Source organism: Dermacentor albipictus, chromosome 7 (assembly GCF_038994185.2).
Source record: "Dermacentor albipictus isolate Rhodes 1998 colony chromosome 7, USDA_Dalb.pri_finalv2, whole genome shotgun sequence".
Classification (NCBI taxonomy): Eukaryota; Metazoa; Arthropoda; class Arachnida; order Ixodida; family Ixodidae; genus Dermacentor; species Dermacentor albipictus.
In genome coordinates, this window is record NC_091827.1 from 34,626,131 (window position 1) to 34,650,035 (window position 23,905).

At 42.9% G+C, this 23,905-nt stretch overlaps 1 protein-coding gene across 1 annotated transcript in view; it reads left to right on the forward strand.

Moving 5' to 3' along the window:
* The window catches only part of Msp300 (Muscle-specific protein 300 kDa), a 314,508-nt gene that overhangs the window by 227,516 nt on the left and 63,087 nt on the right, over positions 1 to 23,905 (forward strand). Inside the window, exons 94-110 of the mRNA XM_070521946.1 lie at positions 6 to 218; positions 1,808 to 1,960; positions 2,961 to 3,128; positions 4,026 to 4,205; positions 5,429 to 5,587; positions 6,536 to 6,709; positions 7,308 to 7,484; positions 9,033 to 9,152; positions 10,769 to 10,933; positions 12,195 to 12,313; positions 13,229 to 13,436; positions 15,020 to 15,346; positions 16,280 to 16,403; positions 17,416 to 17,746; positions 19,589 to 19,775; positions 21,179 to 21,467; positions 22,479 to 22,795. Of these exons, the coding sequence (XP_070378047.1) occupies positions 6 to 218; positions 1,808 to 1,960; positions 2,961 to 3,128; positions 4,026 to 4,205; positions 5,429 to 5,587; positions 6,536 to 6,709; positions 7,308 to 7,484; positions 9,033 to 9,152; positions 10,769 to 10,933; positions 12,195 to 12,313; positions 13,229 to 13,436; positions 15,020 to 15,346; positions 16,280 to 16,403; positions 17,416 to 17,746; positions 19,589 to 19,775; positions 21,179 to 21,467; positions 22,479 to 22,795 (3,411 nt within the window). The remainder of the gene's footprint in view (positions 1 to 5; positions 219 to 1,807; positions 1,961 to 2,960; positions 3,129 to 4,025; positions 4,206 to 5,428; positions 5,588 to 6,535; positions 6,710 to 7,307; positions 7,485 to 9,032; positions 9,153 to 10,768; positions 10,934 to 12,194; positions 12,314 to 13,228; positions 13,437 to 15,019; positions 15,347 to 16,279; positions 16,404 to 17,415; positions 17,747 to 19,588; positions 19,776 to 21,178; positions 21,468 to 22,478; positions 22,796 to 23,905) is intronic.

A 23,905-nucleotide genomic window follows, 5' to 3' on the forward strand; every position in this document is an offset into this window, starting at 1 on the left:
CCCAGGTGGATAGTCTACGCGACCAACTAACCACGCTCGAGCAACTGACGAGCGAGGCGACCGGCCGGCTGGCATCGCTTCAGTCCCGCTGGCAAGAGCTGATGCAGGGCGCCGACACCCTGAAGGCATCGCTCCAGGAAGTCGAAGAGTCGCTGAAGGAGCGACCGGTGTCGGGCGGAGACCTTGTCCAAATCCGCTGCCTTGTTGAGCAGTACAAGGTGTTTATACACTTGTTCATATACATGCTTATCTGTGTCGTTATCTACACCTGGGACTTCCCGCAAACGGAGTGCAAGTGGCCCTGACACAGCCCCAAGTCTGAACAGACCGACTGGAACAATTTGTTTTAATTGCCTAGCCTCAGGTCTATTCATTTTATGCACACAGTTGCGTAGAATGTGTGTTCAGTCTACATACTGAGTTGCGTTATCAGAGGTTATCTAGTTAGTTTACATACCTTTGATGTTTAGTATAATGTCTACATTAACATGCACGGTTGCACACAGCAGCATCAGTTTGCCGTAACGCTTTACCGCTGTAAGAATTTAAAATCTGTGAACTTATTTTATACGTCTGTGGTGCTCATTATGCGCAGCACTATGGACAGTTCTTGCAGCTGGTTTGCAGATTAGCCCTGCACAGTCTCTGTGTTTTGCAAGATGCACTGTCAAAGCAAGTGCCTGTACAGCTGTTGATGGCTGATGTAGATTGTGTGTCCAGACTTCCACATGATTTGCTTAAGCATTACGGGGCAGTCAAAGCTATCCGCCTCATTTTCTTAATCGGGTAACTTACAATATATGGTGGCTGGTATTAAAAATGAGACACAATCAACTAAGCATGATGCAACAGTTTGCTACAGGTTCTACACAATGAAATTTTGAAGGACCAGGAATGCTGTCCTTACAATTATTGCAGGTGTTGTACAACAAGATTTTTAAGGACCAGGATTGTTGTTTTTTTAGTTTGTTGCCATTGCCAGTTGTTGCCTTTTAAGCCCTAGAAACAACATAAAGCAAAGGAAGAAAAGTACTCATTTAGGCTTGAAGATTTGTATTGTGCCTTACAAAATAATCTTATAGACCTCTAACCCTTAGGTTCAGTACCTAATGTAGTTAGCCTGTGCCCATCATTCACTGTTCATGTCGCTTTGGTGATTATGATTATTTCATCATTCGTACTGATTTTATACACCTATTTTCTGTACTTATCTGTAGATAGCTATATTACTGCCATGTATATTAATTCTCTACCACATCTTACTTCCTCCAAATGTAAACCAGAAACTGCTTTTGTATATATATTTTTTTATGTACATTCTGTTCGGTTAGCAGTTGAAATTCACCACTTAAGTTTGTTTTGCATATATTGTGTATATTTATTTCACACTTTGTTTATCGGCTTGTACCGCATTTACCTCACTGTTCTGCTCTCTGCCCTCTTGTGTCTTCCAATAAGGTCTCATCATTTACCTTTGCAGAGTGAAAAAAAACTACCTGTAAGGACTCTGTAAGCAATAAACTGAGTCACTACATCGCTCGAATCCTTAGTGGTCATGGTTTCCTCATGCATGAGCCTTAGGTTTAGCTAACTTAGTTGCACGTTAACTAATTGCTCAGCATTTTAGCGCACTGCAAGGTACAGGAAAGGTAAGGGCTTAACATGGCACTTTGGCGTGCGTAAGGAAATGGGATTGCTTTTGTCATAGTGCATGTATTTCGTTGCACCTTAGTTCTCGGTTAGTTGGGCTAGTTAACGAAAATCACTGGTCTAAAGCTGGACTTCCATAATCTCTGTCCACCGGCAGCACACGGCCCGAAACCTGGATGACTACAAGCAGAAGCTGAAGGAGCTTCGCGTCGAAGCGTCCGAATTGGCCGAGAAGACAGACGGCGGGGACGTGCTACCCGTGCTGCAAGAAATGGCGAAACAATTGGAGTCACTTCAAAAGAAGTGTCAGGTACTTTTCATCTTATCTTTCTTCTTTTTTTTTTCCTTTTGCGCTAAGGCGAGTTCTTTTGTTTGTAAGTAGGTGTTTCACTACTTACATCCCACTTCTATAAATGTGAAGTTGGAAGAATTGGCATGTGTTTTGTCTAAAGCTTATTCTCGGTATGCACAATTTTTTCGCGCTTATAGAAACTCGACTGCAGGAAAGAGAAAGGGGACTTGTAGAAGAAAGCAATGTTTGCAAGAACCCGCGAGCATTTTTTTTTATTTCCTGGCCCCAGTATCTTTGTTGCCAGCTAGTATAACTAGTAGCAATGATTTTAACTGACAGCAATACTGGTAAATCCATTTTCCATAGTGTCGAGGAGGTCAGCTAACGTCAGCGCAGTACTAGGTTGTTGATGAACACTTTCCAGGAAGAACACTAATAGGTGTGTACCAGTCGCACGACACCAATGATGGTTATATGTAATGGTCGTTCAAACAGGTTTTGATTTTATCATGAAGTTATGTGCTTACCTGCTGTGATTGATAAGTAGCTATGGTGCTCTGCTGCTAGCATTAGGTCACAGGTTCAATTCCTAGTCTTCATGGCCACGCTCAAAAAGGGATGAAATCCAAAAGCGTCCGTGTGCATTTGTTTAGGTGCACATTGAATAACTCTGTGGTTAAAATTGATCCACAGAAAGGTTGTAATATGTGTATTTTGGCACATAACGTGTGTGAACACTTGGACACACCATGATAGACAACATGAGCACAATTGATTCACAGTGCTCCTCTCTCTGTTATACGATTGATTGATTCATTGATGAATCAATCAGCCAATCAATAATTGAACCCAATCAGTCAACATTTGACTGCTGCTTTATTTCCATAAGTATGTAACTATGATTGTCGGTATGCATTCTTCTATTCTTGATTGGTTGGGCAACCAGTCTTTCAAACAACCACTAAACCCAATCAGTCAACTGATTCGACAAACATACATAAATGTTCTTTCCTTTCAGGCTATTCTGGACTCGCTGGAGTCGGAACTGCACGATGCCCAAAGCTACCAAAAGGCATTACAGGAGGCTGAGAAGTGGCTTCTGCAGATGTCGTTCCCAGTAATGGCTCAACACTCACTTCAGGTGCTCAACAAGCAGCAGACGCAAGAACAACTTGACAAGTACAAGGTAAAGTCCCACTGCTGTTATGGGGCTGGACTTTCTCGGATTCATTCAAAACCGGCTAGGTCGAACGAACTTGGTCACCTAGACTTCAAAATTGAGATTTGACTTTTCCTTATTAGTGCTAAACCTTGTAGCTAAGGATCAGCCACTTAATGTATGTACAGTCAAGCTTCGTTATAGTAAAGTTGCATCCAACACGGAAGTACGTTCATTATATCCGATAGTCACATAACACAGCGTGGTAGAGTAGAATATGGAATAAATACATCAGCACTATGCAAGGTACAGCTGATGTAGCATTAGTAGCAGTTATAGTATTAATAGTATTAATAGTATGAATAGTAGAGAGAGAAAATAACAGATGAAAGGCAGCAGGTTAATCAGAGTTGCATGGTTGACTTTTTTACAATGGGAGTGAAGAGAAAGGGTAGAAGAAAAGATGGGTAGAAAAGAACCCAGGGAAAAAAACCTGTGCACACAACCACAAGAAACCACAATTAACCGCTACAGTCATTCATGCAGTCTCAACACTATAGATTTCTGTTGAGACTATATATTGTCATGCTGTAGTGATGATGAAGAACACAGTAGCAAAGCTGTGAATCACAAAGCTTAACTGCCAAATGCTGCCAAATGATTCGGTGATATGTTCTGGCCTTTTCTATGCATCTTGTTTAATTCAACCAGATTCGTCGGTGCTGTCAAAATCAAATAATGACAGTTGACTCTGCAGCCTTGTCAGCTTTTGGGCCCATTTGGCCTTCTCTTACATTGAAGTCGATTGTAGTTGCCTTCTCGCTTTTATATGCCTCGTCTCTTCGTACTGCTCTCTTACCTGAACAAATCGTCATGCCTCCACCTGCAAACACTAACACGATTCGCTTCTCTTTTGGCTCTCAGGGCATTCTGGCGGAGGTCAAGCAGTACCAGTCCACCCTTGATGATGTGAAGGCCAAGGGTCGGGGACTGGTCAACCGCTACAAGAAAGACGCACCCCAGCTGGAACAGCAAGTGCAGTCTCAGCTCGACAACATTCAGGAGAGCTATGACGCATTGCTGACTGGTGCAAATCAAGTCCTGGTGAGTACCATCAAATTTACGGGTAGGCTTTCTAATTACCGTGGAATCTCATTGATATGATATTTTAACGGAAACCGGGAAAATAAAACGTATCATCCGAAAATCGTATAATCCAGAGCAAGCTCTAAGAAGTATGAAAGTAGGCGTACTCGGTGACAAACTTAATGGCAGAGGTTCGTGTGGCATCGAGTGATGCTGCTCCACGTAACACGTTATGCAGAGCAGCAGCACTCGATGCCACATGAACTGCAGCCAACGCACTTTTATTCAGCAACATTGGAATCACTCGTCAGTTTGCACTGAACTTTATTCTTTCTTATGTCCGTAAAAAAAAAGTTATTCTGGAAGTGAAAAAAATAACCCACCGTTTCCTCACTCATCTGAACATCGGCACACCGCCAGTCGGTGTGGCCACACTACAGCAGCAGCATTTTTCCTACAGTGTGACTGAAGCTTAACACTTTGTTCGTGGCTCATTGGAATGGTATTCAAAGCTAGTACACTAGAATATAAAGGTATGAGTTTATAAATACCAATAAAAGCCCGCTTCTGCAGTCGTATTATCCAGTTTCAGGTGAAAAAGCGATCGCTATAACTGTATGAAAATAAATTGCTCCTATGGGATGTCGGCCAGAAGAAGGGGGAAAATGTATTATTCCGAAAAATGTATTATGCAGAGTCATATCAACAAGATTCCACTAGACGGGGCTTTTGAAAAAGCAGTAACAATATAGCGTGCGCAGCATTCAACGTGCGAAGCCACGGCACATGTTAAACAGCCCCTGGTACATTCGACACCATATGTTGTTGTGCTGAGCAGCCTATCACTGCTGTCTAGGCTTAAGTGAGAGCTGTGCACATCTGAGTAACCCGCATGCTTTTCACTACCGTCCGAAAGACGTGCGTATTACCACACTGTAAAATGTGCTGAAGATCAAGCACTGAATCTAATACATTCCGATCATACAGGTGTGTTAAATGCAAAGCACTATTTTAGATAAATGGTGGGATGTTGCATACATTTAACTGCAGGCAGAGAAGTTACAGTGGAATCTTGTCGTTAAATTTTTTTTACATGCTGTTTTAACTGCAGTATTACAATTACCCATCGTTTTGTACGTCACATTGTGCAACCACTGCCGTCTAAAGGTCTCTCGGTTTCTTTTCATGCCTGAACTGTATTCTCCACGTCACTGTTTTAAACATCGACTTCCTGTCTGTAGGCTCGTCTCGAGAGTGCTCTGCAGAAGTTCATCAGCTACGAGACGATGCTCGAGGTCTGTGACAAGCTGCTGGAGGAGCTGGAGCCCAAGATTTCCGCGCTCTCTGAGGACACTCCGAAAACAGTTGAGGCCTCCAAGATCAAGCTGGAAACTTGCAAGGTTTGCTATTCTTTCTGGTAGCCATTGAAGCACGTGCAGCTTTCTTTCTTTCTTCTTTTTTTTTCTTTTTGTATGCTGTTTCAATAAGGAGACTTGTCTTGCCGACGAGACTTCTGCCAACAGGACATGTCAGCAGGCCTCTCGACAAGACTGTTGCTGACAAGACTCTTGCTTTATGAGGACAAAGCTGTTGCTGACAAAACTTACTGCCTGGAGCCCTCTTGCAAAAGCCTTAACTAGTTGTTTCCTCCCAGTTTTCTTTTAATCTCTGCCCTCTAAATACTATTTTGTCTATTTTGATTTTCTTTTTGTACATATTGTAGATTCGCTTGAGCTGGTACAATTGTAACATGTTGCTTATAGGCTGGAAGTCGGGTAGTGAATAATAATTTTGTTATGAAAAGGTAGAGTCTTTTTTACTTTGTTACTTTTGTTACTTTTGTTACTTAGAGTCTTTTGTTACTTGATGTTGTTCATGATACAGTAAAACATCTGAGTTTGCACATTTAGGTTTTGTTGTAAGCAAGCTACTGGGTCCTTTTTCTTTGCTATACTCAATAAGTATATTGTATCCAGTACTGTCTGCTTGTATTACTAGATCATTTACACAAACAGATTCCCTAGTGCTACCATGGTAACCAAAGGAATAAGCGGACAGGGAAGTCAGAGCAAACATTTGATTTTAGATAGGTTATGTAGGTGTGGCCACTCTTTTTTTTCCAATGAGGTAGCATTGCAATTTGTCACCTTTAGTTGGGAGGCAGCTGGAGGCTAACACCACATCAAAAGGGCTAATCCAAAATACAGTTTCTCGAAATGTCATCTTAGAATCAATCAGGGACTGTGGATATCCCTGTCCAACCAAACTGTTCTGACTGACTGCCCAAATAGTCTGCAGAATGAACAGGAAAAATGTGCTTATGGTATTTGATTGCCAACTGTCAACAGGGCATACTCTCCCAACTCACCGAAGCGAGGACCCAGTTCCAAGAGGCCATTCAGGGCTGCATTGAGGCAGTGTCTTCAGTAAGCAGGCCGTCTAGCCCGGAGGTGGCTACGGTCTTCAGTGTTCCAGAACAGGAGGCCAGCATCAAGATACGCCTCCAGGACAACATTGAGCAGGTGCCCGCTCTTTTATAAACTTTCACTTGTCTCTTGAAAGAAGGGTTGGCTTTCTGCAAACTGTTGTTGCTACTGGATGAGAGCAGCCTTTGGCCCTGGTCATTTAAATTTCGTTATCGTTTTGCTGCGTTTTGCATATGACTAATGCACGCTTGTGAGCTTTCATAACAAAAAACAAAGTTTGAATAGCTGTCGAGGTGCAGTGTAGAGAAGGACAATGACAAGCCTGCTGCTTTCTTCTTGGAAGAACACCTGCCTGACCTCAACCATCCTAAGTCATTTATATTGCACCTTAGAAAAGAAAGAAATGTTGTCACTGTCTTTGCTAAACTTAAACATTGTATGGCTGTAAATGGTCATAAAATATGCCATTGTGTATTATAGTATAATACTTAAATATAGTGGTGTGATTATTGTTTGCTTTCATACGTTCTCAATTGCCTGAAGTCAGAACAGTTTTCAAGCACAAGAGTGCTTGGCGCACTGCTTCTTAGTGACGATGCTGTTCTTGTCCTTTTGTTGAGTAAGCGTGCTTTAATTAGCTTTGTTTCTTAAATGATCTTGTGGCTTCTTTGTGTTCCTCACGACATACTTTCAGTTGGAGGCCATCGCTGCCCAACTGGAGGTTCAGCTCAGAGGCTTTGAGGAAGCTGGACGCAAGCGAGCTGCTATCGAGGACTGGATTGTCGAGAAGCAGTCCACCGTTACGCAGTTGGGGAGTGCGAAGTTTCCTCCGCAGACACTGGCACTGCAGGCTCAACTTAGGCAGCTTGAGGCAAGTTTTTTTATCATCAATACGTGCATGACATCTGTGCTAGATGACTCTTACATTTTGAGAGTACTGTGGGGTTTGATTAGGCCTTTTAGAACAAAACACCCATTACGCATTAGTTCAAAAACATGGAAGTACATTTATTGGCCTTTGGATACAATAATGCCAGCTATTCAAAGTACGAGGTTTAGTTCTTCGATGGGATGCCAAGAGCAATCGAAGTTTGACTTGCCTTATAAAGGTATTGAGTGAATGTTTACCCATGCTTTCAAGGCCTAGGTTATAGGAGATTGCTATCTTGTGAACTGAAGCACGTATGAGCAGTCATGTTTGCCCAGGCCTATGCAACTCTCTGAAGCTAAATGGGAAGCTTTCCGCGGGATATTCCTGCGAAGGGCATCGATGTCTCTTAGCCAAAGATAGCCAAAGAGACACAAGCTGAGCTGCCCACAGCATCGGCTGGCGCTACCATAAAAGCGCTCGCGCCCTCTTTTGTTGTAACTGCGCAACTGCGTAACTACAACTACGGCCTCTGTGATCATGTGTGTCAAACGAGAAACCAAAACGTCACAAGATGCAAGAGACTTGCGGGTGAAAATGAACATAGGGAAATGTGAGAGGATCGAGTGTCTCTACAAGGCAGTCTAGAATGTCTTGGTCATGGAAATACTATCATAATTATTTTGTAAGCCCTCAAAAAACAGCACTTTTCTATTTGAAATCCGGTGCTGTTGTGTGTGTGCGCGCGTGTGTGTGCACGCGTGCACGTGCGTGCGTACGTGTGTGCGTGTGTGTATGTTTGTGTGTGTGTGCGTACGTATGTGCTTGTGTGTTTGTGTGTGTGTTTGTGTGTGTGTTTGTGTGTGTGTGTGTGTGTGTGTGTGTGTGTGTTTTTAAACTTCGTGTGGCAGTATCCTGAGAAAGCTATGATGCAGTGCAACCACACCATAATATTCTCGCATGTGTAGTTATGGTTAAATGCCACTCTTTCTGTTTAACCATAGGTGTCTTCACTGGCGAGCAGCCCGTTCGTGAACTATAAGTCATTTTTTTTTTTCATGGAATGATTGTTGCTAACTGGACTGCAGAATTTATGCCCACTTTTATATAACCATCGGTTAACGTGTTGCTGAAATCCGCATTAGCTAACATAGTAAATGAAAAAATAAAGTAATCTGGTTAAGAGTTCCTTTGATCCCACAATTGCTGTTTTGATTAATAAAGTTGTCACTTGCTACCATAAGCACTATTGCACTTTCTAATTTACAGTGTGCATATTTCAAGATTGTCAGAAGTGCAAAGTACAGTGGAATGCAGCAACGAGAGGAACATGCTGAACGTGCCACTACCTCATGAGGAATTTGCTTCAGTTATTTAAAACCTGGAAAACATTTAGTGTGACACGTATGAGCAAAGTTCTGTTGTACTGAGCCAGACATCATTCTTGGATGGCATCGTCAAACAACTTCACAACAGGAATAAACATGTGGCAGAAAAAATAAAAGAAATAAAGATGTTTCTCACTATTAATCGGGCAAGTTACCGCTGCAGGACATCAAGCATGAGGTTTCTGAAAAGGTGACAGCCGTGGATGCCCTGGAGCTGAAGTCGGGAACGCCGGGAGCAAGTGAGGCTGCTCTGCGAGACCGTCTCCACCAACTGGAAGCACAGGTTTGTGTCCGAGGGGTTTACAGTAATGACAGAGCAAAGTTGCCATACAGCCAAACCTCGATATAACAAACATGGATACATTGAAGTGATTATGAAATGTTCATTGCCAATATCGGCGTGTAACGGATATGTGCTTATAACGAATATTGATTGTAATGAATATATCTTTGTTTTTAGGTGTGACTCTTTTAACATGGTTCAACAGCATTAACGAGCAGTATTTTTGAAAGAAATGTTTAGCACTCTTGTCATCCTTCACCTACTGAAAAGAGCCGCTGCAAAGTAATCAAATCACCACATTTTTGTTGCTATTCTGCCTGCAAGGCCAGATATTCAGTACTTGTAGAAAGAACTTGTACAAAAATCGCTGTTGTTTTATTGCTGACCGCTCCTCATGCGTACCCACGGCACTCACTCAAAATGTGATGAATGTTCAAGCCACCAGCACTGCCTAAATAGTTTAGTTAATAGATTAAAATACGAGATTGTAGGCATGTAACCTTGTGTAGGCCAGTTGTAACCAGTTGCCTACAACTGTAACCAGTTGTAGGTATGTGCACATGAAATACTGCTATCCTGCTTTCTTACAAACTGCTCGGAGCACACAGTTCTGAAGCAAAGGGTGTCAAAGCTACAAGAGCGAGATTTTCAAACTGATTGTGAGCAGTTTCGATCCCACCTTCAACAATCCTCTTCCTAGTGGCGCACGATTTTGTTCTTTCTGTTACCTCATTGTACTGTAGAAATTGCCATAAGATGATGCACCAAGTGTCATGAATTGTTGTTCTTAATATTGTTTGTCTATAACTAATCATATGCACTGGTCTGGGTTTATTGTAGTATAACCTGTAATACGTTACTGTACTCACTACCAGCTTGACCCTCTACCAGGATGGTAGTATGTTCAAACAAAAACAAACAAAAATGAAATGTGCTGACCAGAGAAGCTTGTGTGTCATGGAAAAGCTGACCTGAAGCATTGACAAGTCGCAGCAAGCTTGTAGTGCATTACACCTTTCATTCCGGTTAGAGTGGTAAAATGCAAGCACACCAACGTTCAATGAAGTCAGCGCAGTCTGCCATTACATTTCTGAAAACAACTGCGACAAATACGTAATTTTTGGTGATGTAGGAGCATCCAAGGTCAAAAGGACTGGCAGAGGGGAGCTTCTAATACCATATAAAGGGCACAGTGTTGCACTATATGAGTTAGTAATTGTAAACTTGAACCAGACGAACACAGAGTCAAATGAAATTTGTACATGTTGTACAACAGCTAAACCACAGCATTGCAAAAGTAACAGCAAAAGACAGTCCAGTTTCACAGTGCACAATGCAATCACAATGAATGAAAAAGAAAAAAGGAACAATAGAAAATACAGTTGTAGAATGCAGATGTGCTGAGCCTTTGGTAAAGAATGAAACCTCTAGTGGCACAAGTTAATCTGGAGTCTTCCGTTGCAGTGCTCTCCATAGTCATAGTGCAGTTTGACTTGTGAAAAAAAAAAGTAGTTCCTGAATGGTTAACGAAAATTGGAACAACAAAGCAATTGTGACTAAGTGAAAGTAGTTTTAAACATCGTCACATCAAGCGATGCATGCCCCTGTGCTTGCAGGTCTCCCAAGTGGCAGGCGCCAGAGCTACCCAGCTGGAGACTCTGGAAGAGTACAACACCCTGGCTGGCCAAGTGGACGTGAGGCTGACCGCTGTCGAGTCGTCGCTGGACAGCACGCAGCGCCCGACAGTTGGCGACGCCAAGCAACGCTTGCAGACACTCAATGTGAGCTGGGGTTCTGTTTCAACTTTGGCGAACATTCGATTGTTGTGTGAATCACTATTGTGCAGGTGAGGCAGGCTTTACCTAAGCTAAAGGAGCCAAGGACTGAACCAGATATAAATACATTAGTGGGAACCGCTGTTGCTCTGTTTTGTCAGATCCTAGTGCCCACTTTTTAATTTATTTAGTTTTCATTTTTATTTGTTTATATTTACTTTTCTTCTTTTTTTATAATGGGCTGGACTGAACAAAAAAGAATTGTGTGAAAATTTACTACTGCCTTGCATTTATGAGTTGGAGAAGATCTCACATTATATATCAGAAGCACAGGTAGCATAATATCTGTGAAAATCGTTGTTCTTGTATTGCAAAATTAATTTGGCATGCTACCCTATATGCTTTACCACACAATGCACAGGGGCAAACCAACTGGGAAAACCTGGAATTCCCAATGATTTCGAATAGTCTGGAAATACTTAGGGAAAACTCAATGAATTTGGAGGGAACAAAAGCCGCGCTCATGGTGGCTCGAGTAACAGAGAGGAATCGTAACGAATCATCTTTGACGTCGTGTCGTCGGCTGCAGGAGTTGCCAGTGTACAGTCAACGACTAAATTTCTGAACACCCGATTTTTGGGAAATGTTGTACCCCATAGAATCTATGTATAAGAATGTATGAAATTTCGGATGCAAGAACACTTCACCATTTGATTTTCTGGACTTTTTGCCTTGACCGCAGGTCCGAAACGGCATTAATCAAAGCCACCACTGCTGCCATTTCGAAAATATTTGCTTTTGTATGCATCTCCTTTTTATTTGTATTTGAAAATATTCGATTCAATTTTCAACGGGTGTTACCATTTTTATCGCTGTGCATTTTACTAACCCATCCCTTCCGTTTTCTTTTTGAATAGTATAAACGCTACCCCTTACTATTCAAACTGGATTAAGTAGTTTTTTTTTAATTTTTAACATGCTTGATAGAGAGTGACAGCATCGGGAAACATAATGTCGGCCTGTCTTGACATAAAACAAAGTTCTGCGTCACTCAGGGAATTTTGCAAGGGCACTCAGGAGAAAATCTAGAAAACTTGGGGAATTTTGGAAATGTCAACTTGGTAGACACCTTGAATGCATTTCTTGTTTTTATTAAGCTGCTACGAAACCTGTTCACAAACCTTCTTAATTAAATTAAGCTAAGTAAGGTGTTTACCGTGGGAAGCCATAAGGTGAAAAAATATGACAAAAAAATTCCTCATTGTAGGTTTTGCTGGACGAGGTGACCAGCATCGGCGGTGACGTAGCCGACCTCAGGGGCAAAATCGCCGTTCTCACCAAGTGTCTCGAGCCAGACGACAAGGCCAAGTGTGACGACCAACTCAAGTAAGTGTGCCGTCACTCTGAGATGTGGTTACTGCTAATGTTTGAAGATTGCGTCAGACAGAGTACTATGTTGGGCTGGTCGGTTCATAGATTAAGAAGCATGAGTGGTGCAAGTTTAAAATTACAGGAAGAAATATAAGGCCTAAATAGGAAGAAATTTCTCTCTCCTCTTATTTATTTTGGTAATTTTAACCCTGCACCATTCATCCTTCTTAAACTTTATCGTTAGACACCAAGTGTCCAGGCTGTGTTGGCTAAATTTATTCCTGCTATCTTGCCTGGCAGTACTGGCAGTATTGCTTACAGACTCTTAACTTTTCAGTTGATTTGTTAAACATTAGAATTGCAGGACATAAACTTGTACTCTGAAAGAACCTTTAGGACTCATTGCTTTCATGGTAATATCAGTCATCCTCACATTTGAGGCTGCGCACTGTTTCTTTCTTTTTTTCCTCTAGTTAACGCTTTACTCGCTATACAGTCAGGAGCACATCTACTCCTGAGCTTTCAAATTGCATGTGTGCACTCGGAACATGACAGTGGTGAATTTCTACTTGTAACTTGGAGAACATCATCTTATGACCTCTAGTTTTAGTATTTTACACCTATTTTGTTGAACCTGTTGAACACCGTTTATATTCCTTCTTTCTGTCTATGCTACCTGGGTAGAAGACCAAGAAGACGATGTTGTCAAATGGTAACATAGCTGACGAGATAGTGCTTGTTACAGCAACTTTGCAGAGGTTCTTATATGACGAACAGCTCGACGGTGGCATCGAAGAATGAGAGTGCCAGCAACATAAAGATTGTTGTAGGAGTTACTTGAGGCTTTTATACTCTTTGATTTCTGAAACTGGCTTATAAATCCGGGGGATCCTTGAAGAGGAGCTGAACGTTGTGGCGTTTGCCTTACAGGTGCCTTGAAGGAAAGTGCGACGAGCTGCGCAAGCGGATACTCCGCAGGACCAAGAGCTTGGACCTGATCCAGAACGGACTGGACGCGCTGTACTCCGAAGCGGCCACCACGGAAAAGTGGCTTCAGGAGAAGCAGGCCTCCCTGGAGCAGCTGCCGAACCCTGGCTACCAGAGCACCAGCGTCGAAGCGGCACTACAGGGAATGAAGGTTGGTTTCGATGCCATTGCATTAATTCACTTTGTTGCGCATTGCCAGTAAAGTTTGCTTGGAGCGGGTGCTATCTCGGTGTGCTCCTTTGCATAACCTCTGCGCAAAGGTACCACCAGGATACTGGTGTTCAATTCACGCCACTTCTGAGAAAGGGCCGGTCGATATCGCTGTTCAGTTTGCACTAGGTGCACATAGGACAACAGTGTGTTGAACTCACAGATAGTATTGTGGTTACGTGTGAACTTTCGAGCATGCTTATGCCAATGCAGATTAAGCTGCTGCCATATTTCAATTTCAAGCATGTTTGACTCTTGTTCTGCTGTACTCACTCATGCAGCGTGCTTCTATCACATTGGAAAGTGCGATGCAGAATAGCTTCGACGAAGATGTCGTGTGACGAGATTACTAATGTAATCGATGGCCACCTACAGAACTTTAAATCTGTAGATCTTGTGGGCTAAGAATAAGATATTGAATGCCACAGCAAGAAATGTAACGCAGACAGAAGACAAAAGAAGAGAGAAAAAACTAGTGTTGTTTTTTGTTTTCTTTAACTTCACATCAAATTGCTCAATATTGACCAATCATACATTTCCTTCATGTAATTAAGAATGAGGAGTGGTGTGCGAATAAATGCACTCACGGAAGTTACTTGCATATATTTAGTGCAAATGGTTATTTATTGTTACGTGGAGCCTGAAATACGGAATGAGAGGTAGTGTAAGCCTTCCTGCAATACATCTGAGCATATTATTTGCAGTTAACTGCTTTTGTTAGTTTAGAAGTTGGCACATTTTCTTTGGCTGCATAAGATAAGCCATGTGTCGAGTAATGTATGGTGCCTACGGAAGTGCGTCAAAAATTTGATGAAGATTACCTGAAAATGAAAAGTTCGAAGCACTCTGTGTGGCAAATTCCTTTTCTCTTTGAAGGTTTGAGCAGTGTTCTTTCTTGGCTCAGTGTAATGACAAAAGTCATATTTGCGTAATCTTTTTTAATCTTTTGAATTTGCATAATCTTTCGAATTTATTGCAAAATGCCCAATATTTATAGGTTGTTTAGATTTGTCGTGTGGCCCGAATAATTTTATGATTCTTTATTTGCGAACAGTTTAGGACAAAACTGATTTCATATGTATACAAATAGAGTCGGCGGCGATTTTACAGAGCCTGAAATTTCGGACCAACTCCATTATTCAGGCCTACTTGTAGCACTGCCACATACTCCACAGAAAAAGTATATAACAGTAACAAATATCTCGGCCACGAATGCATGAATTGAATATTTCGTGAATAAACGTCAGGAATATTTTCATTCATGGTACAGATCATTCTAGCTACAGCTACAGAGTAGAGAGCATCTCTACAGCCATGTTTACATTGTCCTTACAGAACAAAATTTGTGACTTTTAAAAATAAAATTTCAACATGTTTGCTAATAAAACATGTTAAAGTATCTTTCATATTCTGGTATTTCTTGGCTTTGATTGTATTAATTGAAGTTTAAGTTAGCGTGTTTGCCACTGCAATCGGCTTGTTTCCCGTCCGCTACGTTTCTGCAACATTTTCTCTCTCTTCCAGGCCGAACAGCGGCAAGTGGAGAACAAGCGCGCCGTGGTGCAGGACTTTGAGAAGCGCATCGAGTCCTTCTCGCATGAGCTGGACAGCTTGGACGCTCAGCAGCTCGAGCAGATGATGCAGGACCTGAAGACGCGCTTTGCCGATCTCCTCAACCTTCTCGCGTCGCACACCGACAGCCTGACGGAGCTGCTCAACAAGACCTGCCGCCTCGACGACGAGCTGGAGATCGTGCGGCAGTGGCTGCGCGAGAAGGAACAGGACCTGCGGAGGGTAGGGGCTCCCGCGCAGGACGCCAATGATGCCAGGAACCTTCTTAGTTCGGTTCAGGTGAGAGAAGTGTGAGAGTACGAGAGTGCACTTTTCTGGTCTGGTAAACCGGCAGCCTTTGCCGTAGCGTGTAATGATTGTGACATGGTAAACGTTGGAGCGGTTTTTGAACTTCATGTTAAAACACAATTTTTACCAACCATTCATACATCAGCTGAAAAACTTCGCTTCCTGGAAATATTGAAACTGGTTCCCTTTCTACCATTCTGCATCACACAGGTGGATGGGAGTGGTATATATATATTTAAACCTCCGTATAATGAACACGGATATAAAAAAATATTGGGTATAACAAAGTAAGTAAACATCGCCTTGCCATTATCAGCGTGTCAAAAGTATTTGCTGATAGCAAATATTGAACATAAGGAAAGTATTTGCATGTTGCATATGATTTCATTATAACGAGGTTAGACTACAATTACCCAGTAATCATTTTCTCCAAAATGTTTTTAATTCACAGGTGGTGTAGTTTTGATTAAGGTTCATTGTTGCCTTTTATCACTCACTCAAAGCACACAGTCACATTAGACATTGGTTGCCTGAAAGGACTGTTAAAAGTCATGGCCACTTGTTTTTCAAATTTTCGCCATTGTAGTTAACTTGGCTTTTAAGCTTTGTACAGTTGAACAACCACCTAGCCATGAAAGTGCTGATTTCTATGAAGGCATCTTTGTTTGAATCTTTTACAGTTATAATTTCTTTTAAAAGAGCTGTTGAAGTTTTACAATGTTTAGTACATGAAATTGAGGAAGGTTATAAACACCAGGGTATCCTCATCTGTTCATAATTTCTATGCTTGCTGTAAAATCACAGTCATCTGGATTCCCCATTTCACCTTTTCGTGTTTTTATACAAATGTGCTTCATTCGATGTCTTCAGTTTTCCTTCAGCGGATTGGTCGTGTACATCTCATTGCATCCATTGTATCTCTAGACGCTGCAGAAGGAAGTGAAAAACTTTGAAGAAACCAGGCTGGCCGGACTCGTAAAGCTTGCTAACGATCTTGAGCCTGGCTGTGAGCCCGAGGACTGCGCAGCTTTGCAGAAGCTTGTTCAGGGTAAGAAATTGTTTTAGTTCGATGCACTGAACTTAAGCTACACTAATTTGGAAACTAGAGCACTGGAATGACGAAACATGAAGAAAGAGGACACAAGCATGTCCTCTGCTTGTAATGTTTGTCGTGTCATGTTCATCCTCATGCCCTAGCTCTGTTTGTCAAACATGTCTTCATGTTCCATCGTCCCCGTGCTCTAGTTTCCCAATGATGAAATTTACCAGCTTGCCCAAATATCCGGAATCGATATCAATACCAAGAAATTGCGTTCACTAAATGCTGCATTACCATGGCTCCCCTTTCCATGTTCTGTTACCTTTGCAAAGGCAAGCTTTGGTGTGGCTTGTTGTTTAGTAACTGCAGGTAAATCGGAAGTTAGGCTGCATTAGAACCAACTATCCCAAAGTACAGTTAGGAAATTGAGGTTAGCCCTTTCTCCATATGATGTGCATGCATATACCACAGCAGACAGTGACACAGTAACATACTAGTCCTATAGATAATACAATTATAAGTAGTCAAAGGACATCACTCTTTAATGGGACATCACTGATTTTATTAATGCTCTAGATGGCTATGCTGCAGATTGCCATATTATGAACTCCATTTCCTGACCTTCGAATTTGCAGGCAAAGTTAATGGCACATATTTTCTATATATATATGTATATATATATATATATTGCATTCACTGCACATAACGAATTTTTTCTGAAACTGTAATCTAAAGGACTTTCATAAGTTGCAGCAACCAAGGTGCTGAGCACTAAGCCGCTGTTTAAGGAATGCAAAGCTTTGTTAAAAGCTGTTTGTACGTTTGTAACCTTTCCCATGTCCTGTATTCACCCTTCCTCAATATGTGTTAGTGTGCTTGTTCACTGGAGCTTTATTTCCATGCCACGCACAGTGCTAAATTTCTGTCACTACGTTAAAGTGACACACCATTAGTGACACACACATTAGTGACAAATGTCATCGAGCATTGTAAGGATTGAGCCCTCAATCGTCTCTCGCAGAACCCCTTGAGAAAGTCAAGGAGCTCCAGCAGAACCTGGCCGAGCGTCTGAAGCAGCTGAAGGAGCTGGTTCAGCTGTACGACGAGTACCAGAAAGCTCTGTCGGCCGTCAAGTCTCTCCTGAGCGAGACGGAAGCCTCGCTGGCAGCCGACCTGCTTCTCACCACGAGCGAAGAGGTGATTCGTGGACAGCTCGACACCCACCGTCGGCTGCAGGAGAGCGGTCGTCGCCTGCCTGCCGACCTGTCCAAGATGCAGAAGCTGGCCTCCAAGCTTGGCCCAGCCGCTGGCGCCAACCGGGAGATACGTGTTCTCAACGAGACCAAGGACAGGTATGAGTGTACCTGTAACTCTGCTTTTATTTACAGCTTTTAAAGTGTTTAGCTCTTTTGGGGAACTAGCCGAGATTTCTCGTGACTGTCTAACCTTTTCATGAATTGATCCTGAAGACAGTTCAGTCTAACCGAGCAGTAAAACACATGCGGCGGTCCAGTGGTATCGTGCGGTACTGCACGGTATTTAGGATAGTGGTCTTGTATTCTTTTCTTGTGACAGCTAGCGTTCTGAGATGCTTTCGTTGAAATGCTGTGCCTCTGGTTGAAGATGCTGGGAAGAGAGAGTAGCAGTTTGACGTAGAAGTTCTGCAGAAACCCGCAAGGTGGAGAGAAGTAATGAATAAAGGGAAAATGAGACATCCACCTGATCGTAGCAATTGCGACAAAGGAAACCCATACGGGTTCCTTTGTCGGAGTGTAGCAGCGTAAGCGGACTGAGAGCTCGAAGTGAGGCAAGGCAAGGCGCAGTTCTCGGATGCTGCACGCAAGTGGTTGATTGTAGATGCCACAGATAGGACCAGGTGGTACGAGGGCAGCAGCAAGAGTTGGAAGGAAGAAGCGGGTGGCGCAAAATGTGTGGTTTTGAGGTGAAACAGCGCGAAAAAGACGAGGACACAAGGAAACAAATACCACAGACAAGCGTTGTTTCCTTGTGTCCTCGTCTTTTTCGCGCTGTTTCACCTCAGTTCTAAGTATGAACCAACTAGCCCTCATCAAGATCTTACTAATGTGTGGTTTTGTGTGTGCAGATAGATAATGTAGTGGAAGAGTCACGAAGTGCGGTGATAAAGCCAATGTTTGTGATAAACATGTCTGCTTGTCCCGTTCATAACGACACAGATGCTGTCATTTGAGATGTTTTGCCTCTTGTTTCAGTGTCTGCGACCAGGTGCGCAACCACCTTCAAAGCATGCTAAACCCATTCTTGGGTTGATCAGTCATAAATTTTTTGAAGAAATGACGGAAGCACACAATAAATAAAGTTGGCTACAATGATAGGTTGCCCTTTCGGAATTCTGGTAGCACTTCTTTAGTGAAGAAAGGTGATGAGTTCGGAGGAAAAAATTACAATTTAAGTAGGCACTGAAGGCAAAAATTAGATTCAGCTAAACTTATAGATTGGTGCTCTGAAACAACAAATTAGCCATTATGGCTGAGATAGTCGTCATCTAGTATGTGTTGGCACAGCAAGGGACTCCTACATTATGTTGAAATGTTGGTGACAGGCATGCTGTTTCATTCCCTGGCGACCAAACTTTATAAAAAGATATGCTCCTTTCAATTGTGAGCTTGGCCAAGTCCGATTCATCACCTAAGGTAGATTGAACGTTAAGGTGGTATCAGAAACATAAGCTGTCACTCTAGCTAGATTCATTATTATTGTATCTGCATTTGTCACCACAGAACTTCCTCCTCATCACCACAGCCACACCTACAAAATTGGTGACCAATATCAACTCCTTGTGCTTATTGCCCAATTTACAAGACCCAACCTCAGTATCTGTCTTTAGTGTTTCTTTAAGGTCAAACAGCTCACTATGAATTTATTTCATGCACGAAATGTCGCACTGTTGATGTTGTTACAGAGTTTCAGAAATGGTACACCCAAGGTTAGCATATGTTATCTGTTCTGCATACAAAATAACCCACATTGAGTTTTGGTTTCTAGCATGCACTGTGTTGCTATTGGAACTTCTTGAATTCACTGAGCCATTTGCATTTGCCATTTCAGAAACACTCTAACTATGTACGTGATTTCACAAGACGTGCTGCGCCTGCATAAAACCCATGAGTTTAGTCTCGCTTCAGCTCGGAACCATCCTTCGAATGCTTGTGCAGACTGGACAAGCTGCTGTCTGACCGCATCGCTGCCTTGGAGGAGGCCCTTGCAGAACTGCAGCAGCAGCGCACCATGCTAAACCAGTGCAGTGAGGAGCTCGACGACCTGTGCCGGCGTCTCGAGGCGCTCGGCGGTCCGTTAGGCCCAGCTGTCCAAGATGCAGAGGTCCTGCTCTCGGCACTACAGGTAGGGAGTGACAGCTAATATGTTCAGAACCATAAATACTTTGTTTAGCGAAATACAACGGACACAAGAAAGACCGTTGTATTGCGCTAAACAAAGTATTTATGGATCCGCACCAACTAGCCTGCCAACGCATGTTCAGAACCATTGAGAGCTTGACGAGTTCGTACACTTTGGGCGACTAGAAACAGCTCACTGTAACGACGCAGGACAGCGAACGACACAGCAAGTTGCAATGAAAGACACAACACGTCATATTGCATCTTTCATTGTCTTTTGTCGTTAGTGTGTTGTTACTAGCTTACATCTTATACCACTGCCTTTCGACACATATGCAAGAGAGCTAGGGAAAAGCCTCACACTGTTTGTCAAGCTCTGAAGGGATGCAAACCGACATCTCACTTAACCAACAACAACAAAGGCTGTGCTTTTCAGCGATTGTCGGTTCGCTGAAGGAGCAAATGTGGGCAGGTTGAAAAAAAAGTGCATGCCGGTGAACTTCCCATAGTATGTGTTTTAGTTGTATTGTAGTTATATGCATTAATGGAATGGACTTCTTAGAAATATTGCTTCATCAAGGAATGCTGTTTGCTGTGCAAGGCATTGTACTAATTGTGACATACAAAAATGAAAGCAGGGTGCAGTGTGATTGATAAAGAACGCGGTGCCAGTACACGACCGTTTAGTGATTTGTCAAGTTTTACAGAGACACTGTGTTGAGTTTTAACGTCAAAATATGTGTCCGTTTTTTGCATTCTTTAATCCACACACACAATCATGAGTTCATAAGTGTTGTTGCATGGGGGTGTGTGATCGTAACAACTGCCCAGTGACACATGTGCTCTCTTGCCAGAATTAAACAGAAATGGGAACAAGCAAAGCAGAACACCCCTCACACTTCCTTACTTAATTGACACTGTCAAATCCCTTTATAACGGGTAACAAGCCTTTGGATATATGTAACAAAGTAATCATAATTCTCCTTAAAATGCACTTAGAAAGTTGTATTTATAATTGTGTCATAACGAAGACACAATTATAAATGCTACTTTCTAAGTGTATATTAAGAAGCATTATGATTACTATGGGATATATTATACATAGGTTTGTTATTTGTTATAATGGGATTATCTACGTTTTTGTATGTTTCATATAAATGGGTATAACAGACCTTCCATTAGTTCATAATGAAAATTCGCTGATTATTTTGTGTCAATTAAGCCAAAATCTGATTCGACCCAATTCGGTGGCATTCGAGTATTCGCACAACCCCGGTAATAGTGGAATTACTTCAGCATGGTAACACAGTCTAAATGGAATGTAACAAGTGCTCATGATGTGGTTACAGCATAAGAACGAACAAGTTAGCACTTGGACAACATCGCCTTTGTCACACCCACTTGCAGAAGGTGCAGACAGAACTGAAGGATCTGCAAGGCCGCCTGGAGTGCATGCAGGGACCAGGCCCCTTGTCCGAAGCCGTCGGGCGGCTGCTGGAGCGCTGCGAGGCCACCTTGCAGAAGACCCAGGGCCAACTGGGCCGCGCCAAGCAGGCCCTGTCCCTGCGGCAGCAGTACCACCAGCTGCGGGAGCAAGTGGCACAGGCCATTGCCCGGCTCACCGACACAGTGGCCGTCCTCGAGAAGGCCAAGAAACCTGCTGCCGAGAAGCTGCCCCAGTACGACAACCTGCTGGGTACGTGTGGGGGATGGCAACCTTTTTCTTTATTTTGAAGATCTCAGGGAGACATTAAAGAGAATGATTAAGTTGAGCTGTGTTCGTAAACTAAACTTCTACAATACTAAAAAATTTGCTCCTATTGTGAGGCTTGAATGAGGAGTGAACCGAAGAATGGGTGGCTATGTTGCCCTGAAATGAACTCATGATACAGCATGCTTTTAAAGGGTCATTTCATTGTTTATGCTTCACTGTTTGCTACTCGCATCGTATAACACTAAAGTGCATACTGTTTTGTAAACGCTTGAGCAAGGCTTGAATAAGAAATATTGTTTATTTTACTATCATAGCAGTTAGAAGCTCAGGACTGGGTTTCCTGTGTCTGTTCATCTTTCCACCCATCACACCAATGACGACTCTCATCGTTGTCGTCTTTAGCGCATTGTTATCCCAAGGCCACCTCTCACTCTCAGGGTCATCCACATCATAGGGCATAGAAAAACAAAAGTTTTCCCACCAGTGCCATCAGTATTCAAACTCATGTCCTCGTGGGAACTTAAGCTTGGGAACTAGGTGCGCTAACCACTGCATCATCATGCAACTTTGGCACTTGACAATATCTGTGGCGATTCACGTGCCATGTGGCCTCCATGAGTGGTGATGTTTGTGCAAGTATTTTGGAGGCCACGAGAAGCAATACTGTAGCGGACGAAGTTGACGAGGACACAAAAATGTTGTTTTTGTGAAGATGGCAGTACCCGCTGTGATATCCGTGCTTCTTTCACAGTGAATGAGTTTCGAGCTGGAGGAATTGTGGAAGTCTGTTGATATTATTTTGCTGATGTTACCTTCGAGTAGAATCCAGGAGAGTAATCATCACTGTCTCCAGTACGTAGCACCTACAAAAAAACTGCAATGTTGCAGTACCATCCATCTCAACCATCTCGGGATGTCTTCATTTTTCTCTTCTTTGGCATTTTTATTTCTCGACTCATGGCAACAGTGCATGCTTCCCACTTTCCTTCACAGCCCAGGTCGCTGACGCCGAAGGTCAGCTGACCTCGGCCCAGGACAAGGGAGAAGCTCTAGCCGAGGAGGGGTCGTCGGCCGACCACAACGCCATCCTTGGCGACCTGGGCAACCTGAAGAGCCAGCTGGCCTCCCTACGCAAGTCTATCCAGAATTTGAAGACACAGGAGCAGGGTCTGCTGGCCGAACAGGAACGCCAGCTGCAGGCCCTAGAGAAGACCCTTCAGGACCTGCGCGCAGACGAAGCGCAGGCTCGAAGCCGTCCTGCATTGACTATGCAGCCTGAAAGCATAGACGCTGAGCTGGAAAGCCACAAGGTGAGGACTCAGTCTTATTTGGCTTCTCTAATGAATCATTTAAGTGGTTGCTTTCGAGCATTTGAGAGCCCTCTGGCAGTTCTGTGTACATTTGGCTGATCGAAATTGAGTGCTTGGAGGTGCTCTCACTTATGAGCTGGGAGCAGGACCAAGATCCCACAGAAGTGCAGTCTCAAGACTGCTTGGATTGCTCTGGGAGCCACATTCATGTGTCGGGCTGCGGCATTTACCTGTTGCAGCAAAGAAGATAACTGCATACATTACAAGAATAGGCTGAAGTCGTACAAACATTTCAGAAAAAAATATGCATGGAGTGGTTGGCAAAGCTTTCAAACAAGTGTGCATTGACTAACACCTCATTCTGTCCTGTTTCTTTCCTTCCTCCGTGGTCCTGTCCACATGGGCTGTCTAACCTGTTGAAGCGGTATTGTCGACTCAGCTGCACAAGGCCTGAATGGTCAGGCGTTTTGCACGAATGTGCAGAAAAGAAACTACAGATTAGAGAGAGCAAACTTTATTTAACGCAGCCAGTTGTATGTATAAGCTGCAGTGACGTTGTGCCACGCTGGCAATGTGGCATAAAAATGCAGGGTTGCCAATGCTGCACTTTAAGTGTCCCAGAGGTGGAACCACATAACACTGGAGAATGCTGGCTTAAGAAGTCAGCCATAAATGGCACTACATACTAGTGACATTGTGGCTGTGTACTAACTTAATCTGTGATCATCGTTATTATCAGAATAAGTCTCCTGCAAAGAAAGGCTTCTCCCATCACTTTTGTCCTTCTGAGCCAACTTATTTTCTGAACCAACTTATTTTCCTATCTCATCTTTATTCAATATTAGATAAGCTGCCTAATTGAGAAATGGGGATCAATTTCTTTAATATACATCTTTTTTTCATGTTAGAAATAGGCACACAGTGTCCAGGTTATAGAGCAAAAACAGATAGTAAGTAGTTGCCCTGCATAACCTGAGAGTGTTACCAGTGCACTAATATGTCAGAAGCTGTGTCACGCTGGCTGTAGAGCGTAACACAAAATCGTCATGGGGTTGGAACATTCCTTACCACACCGCCAAACTCCACTTTATCACTGCTGTGATGTTCTTA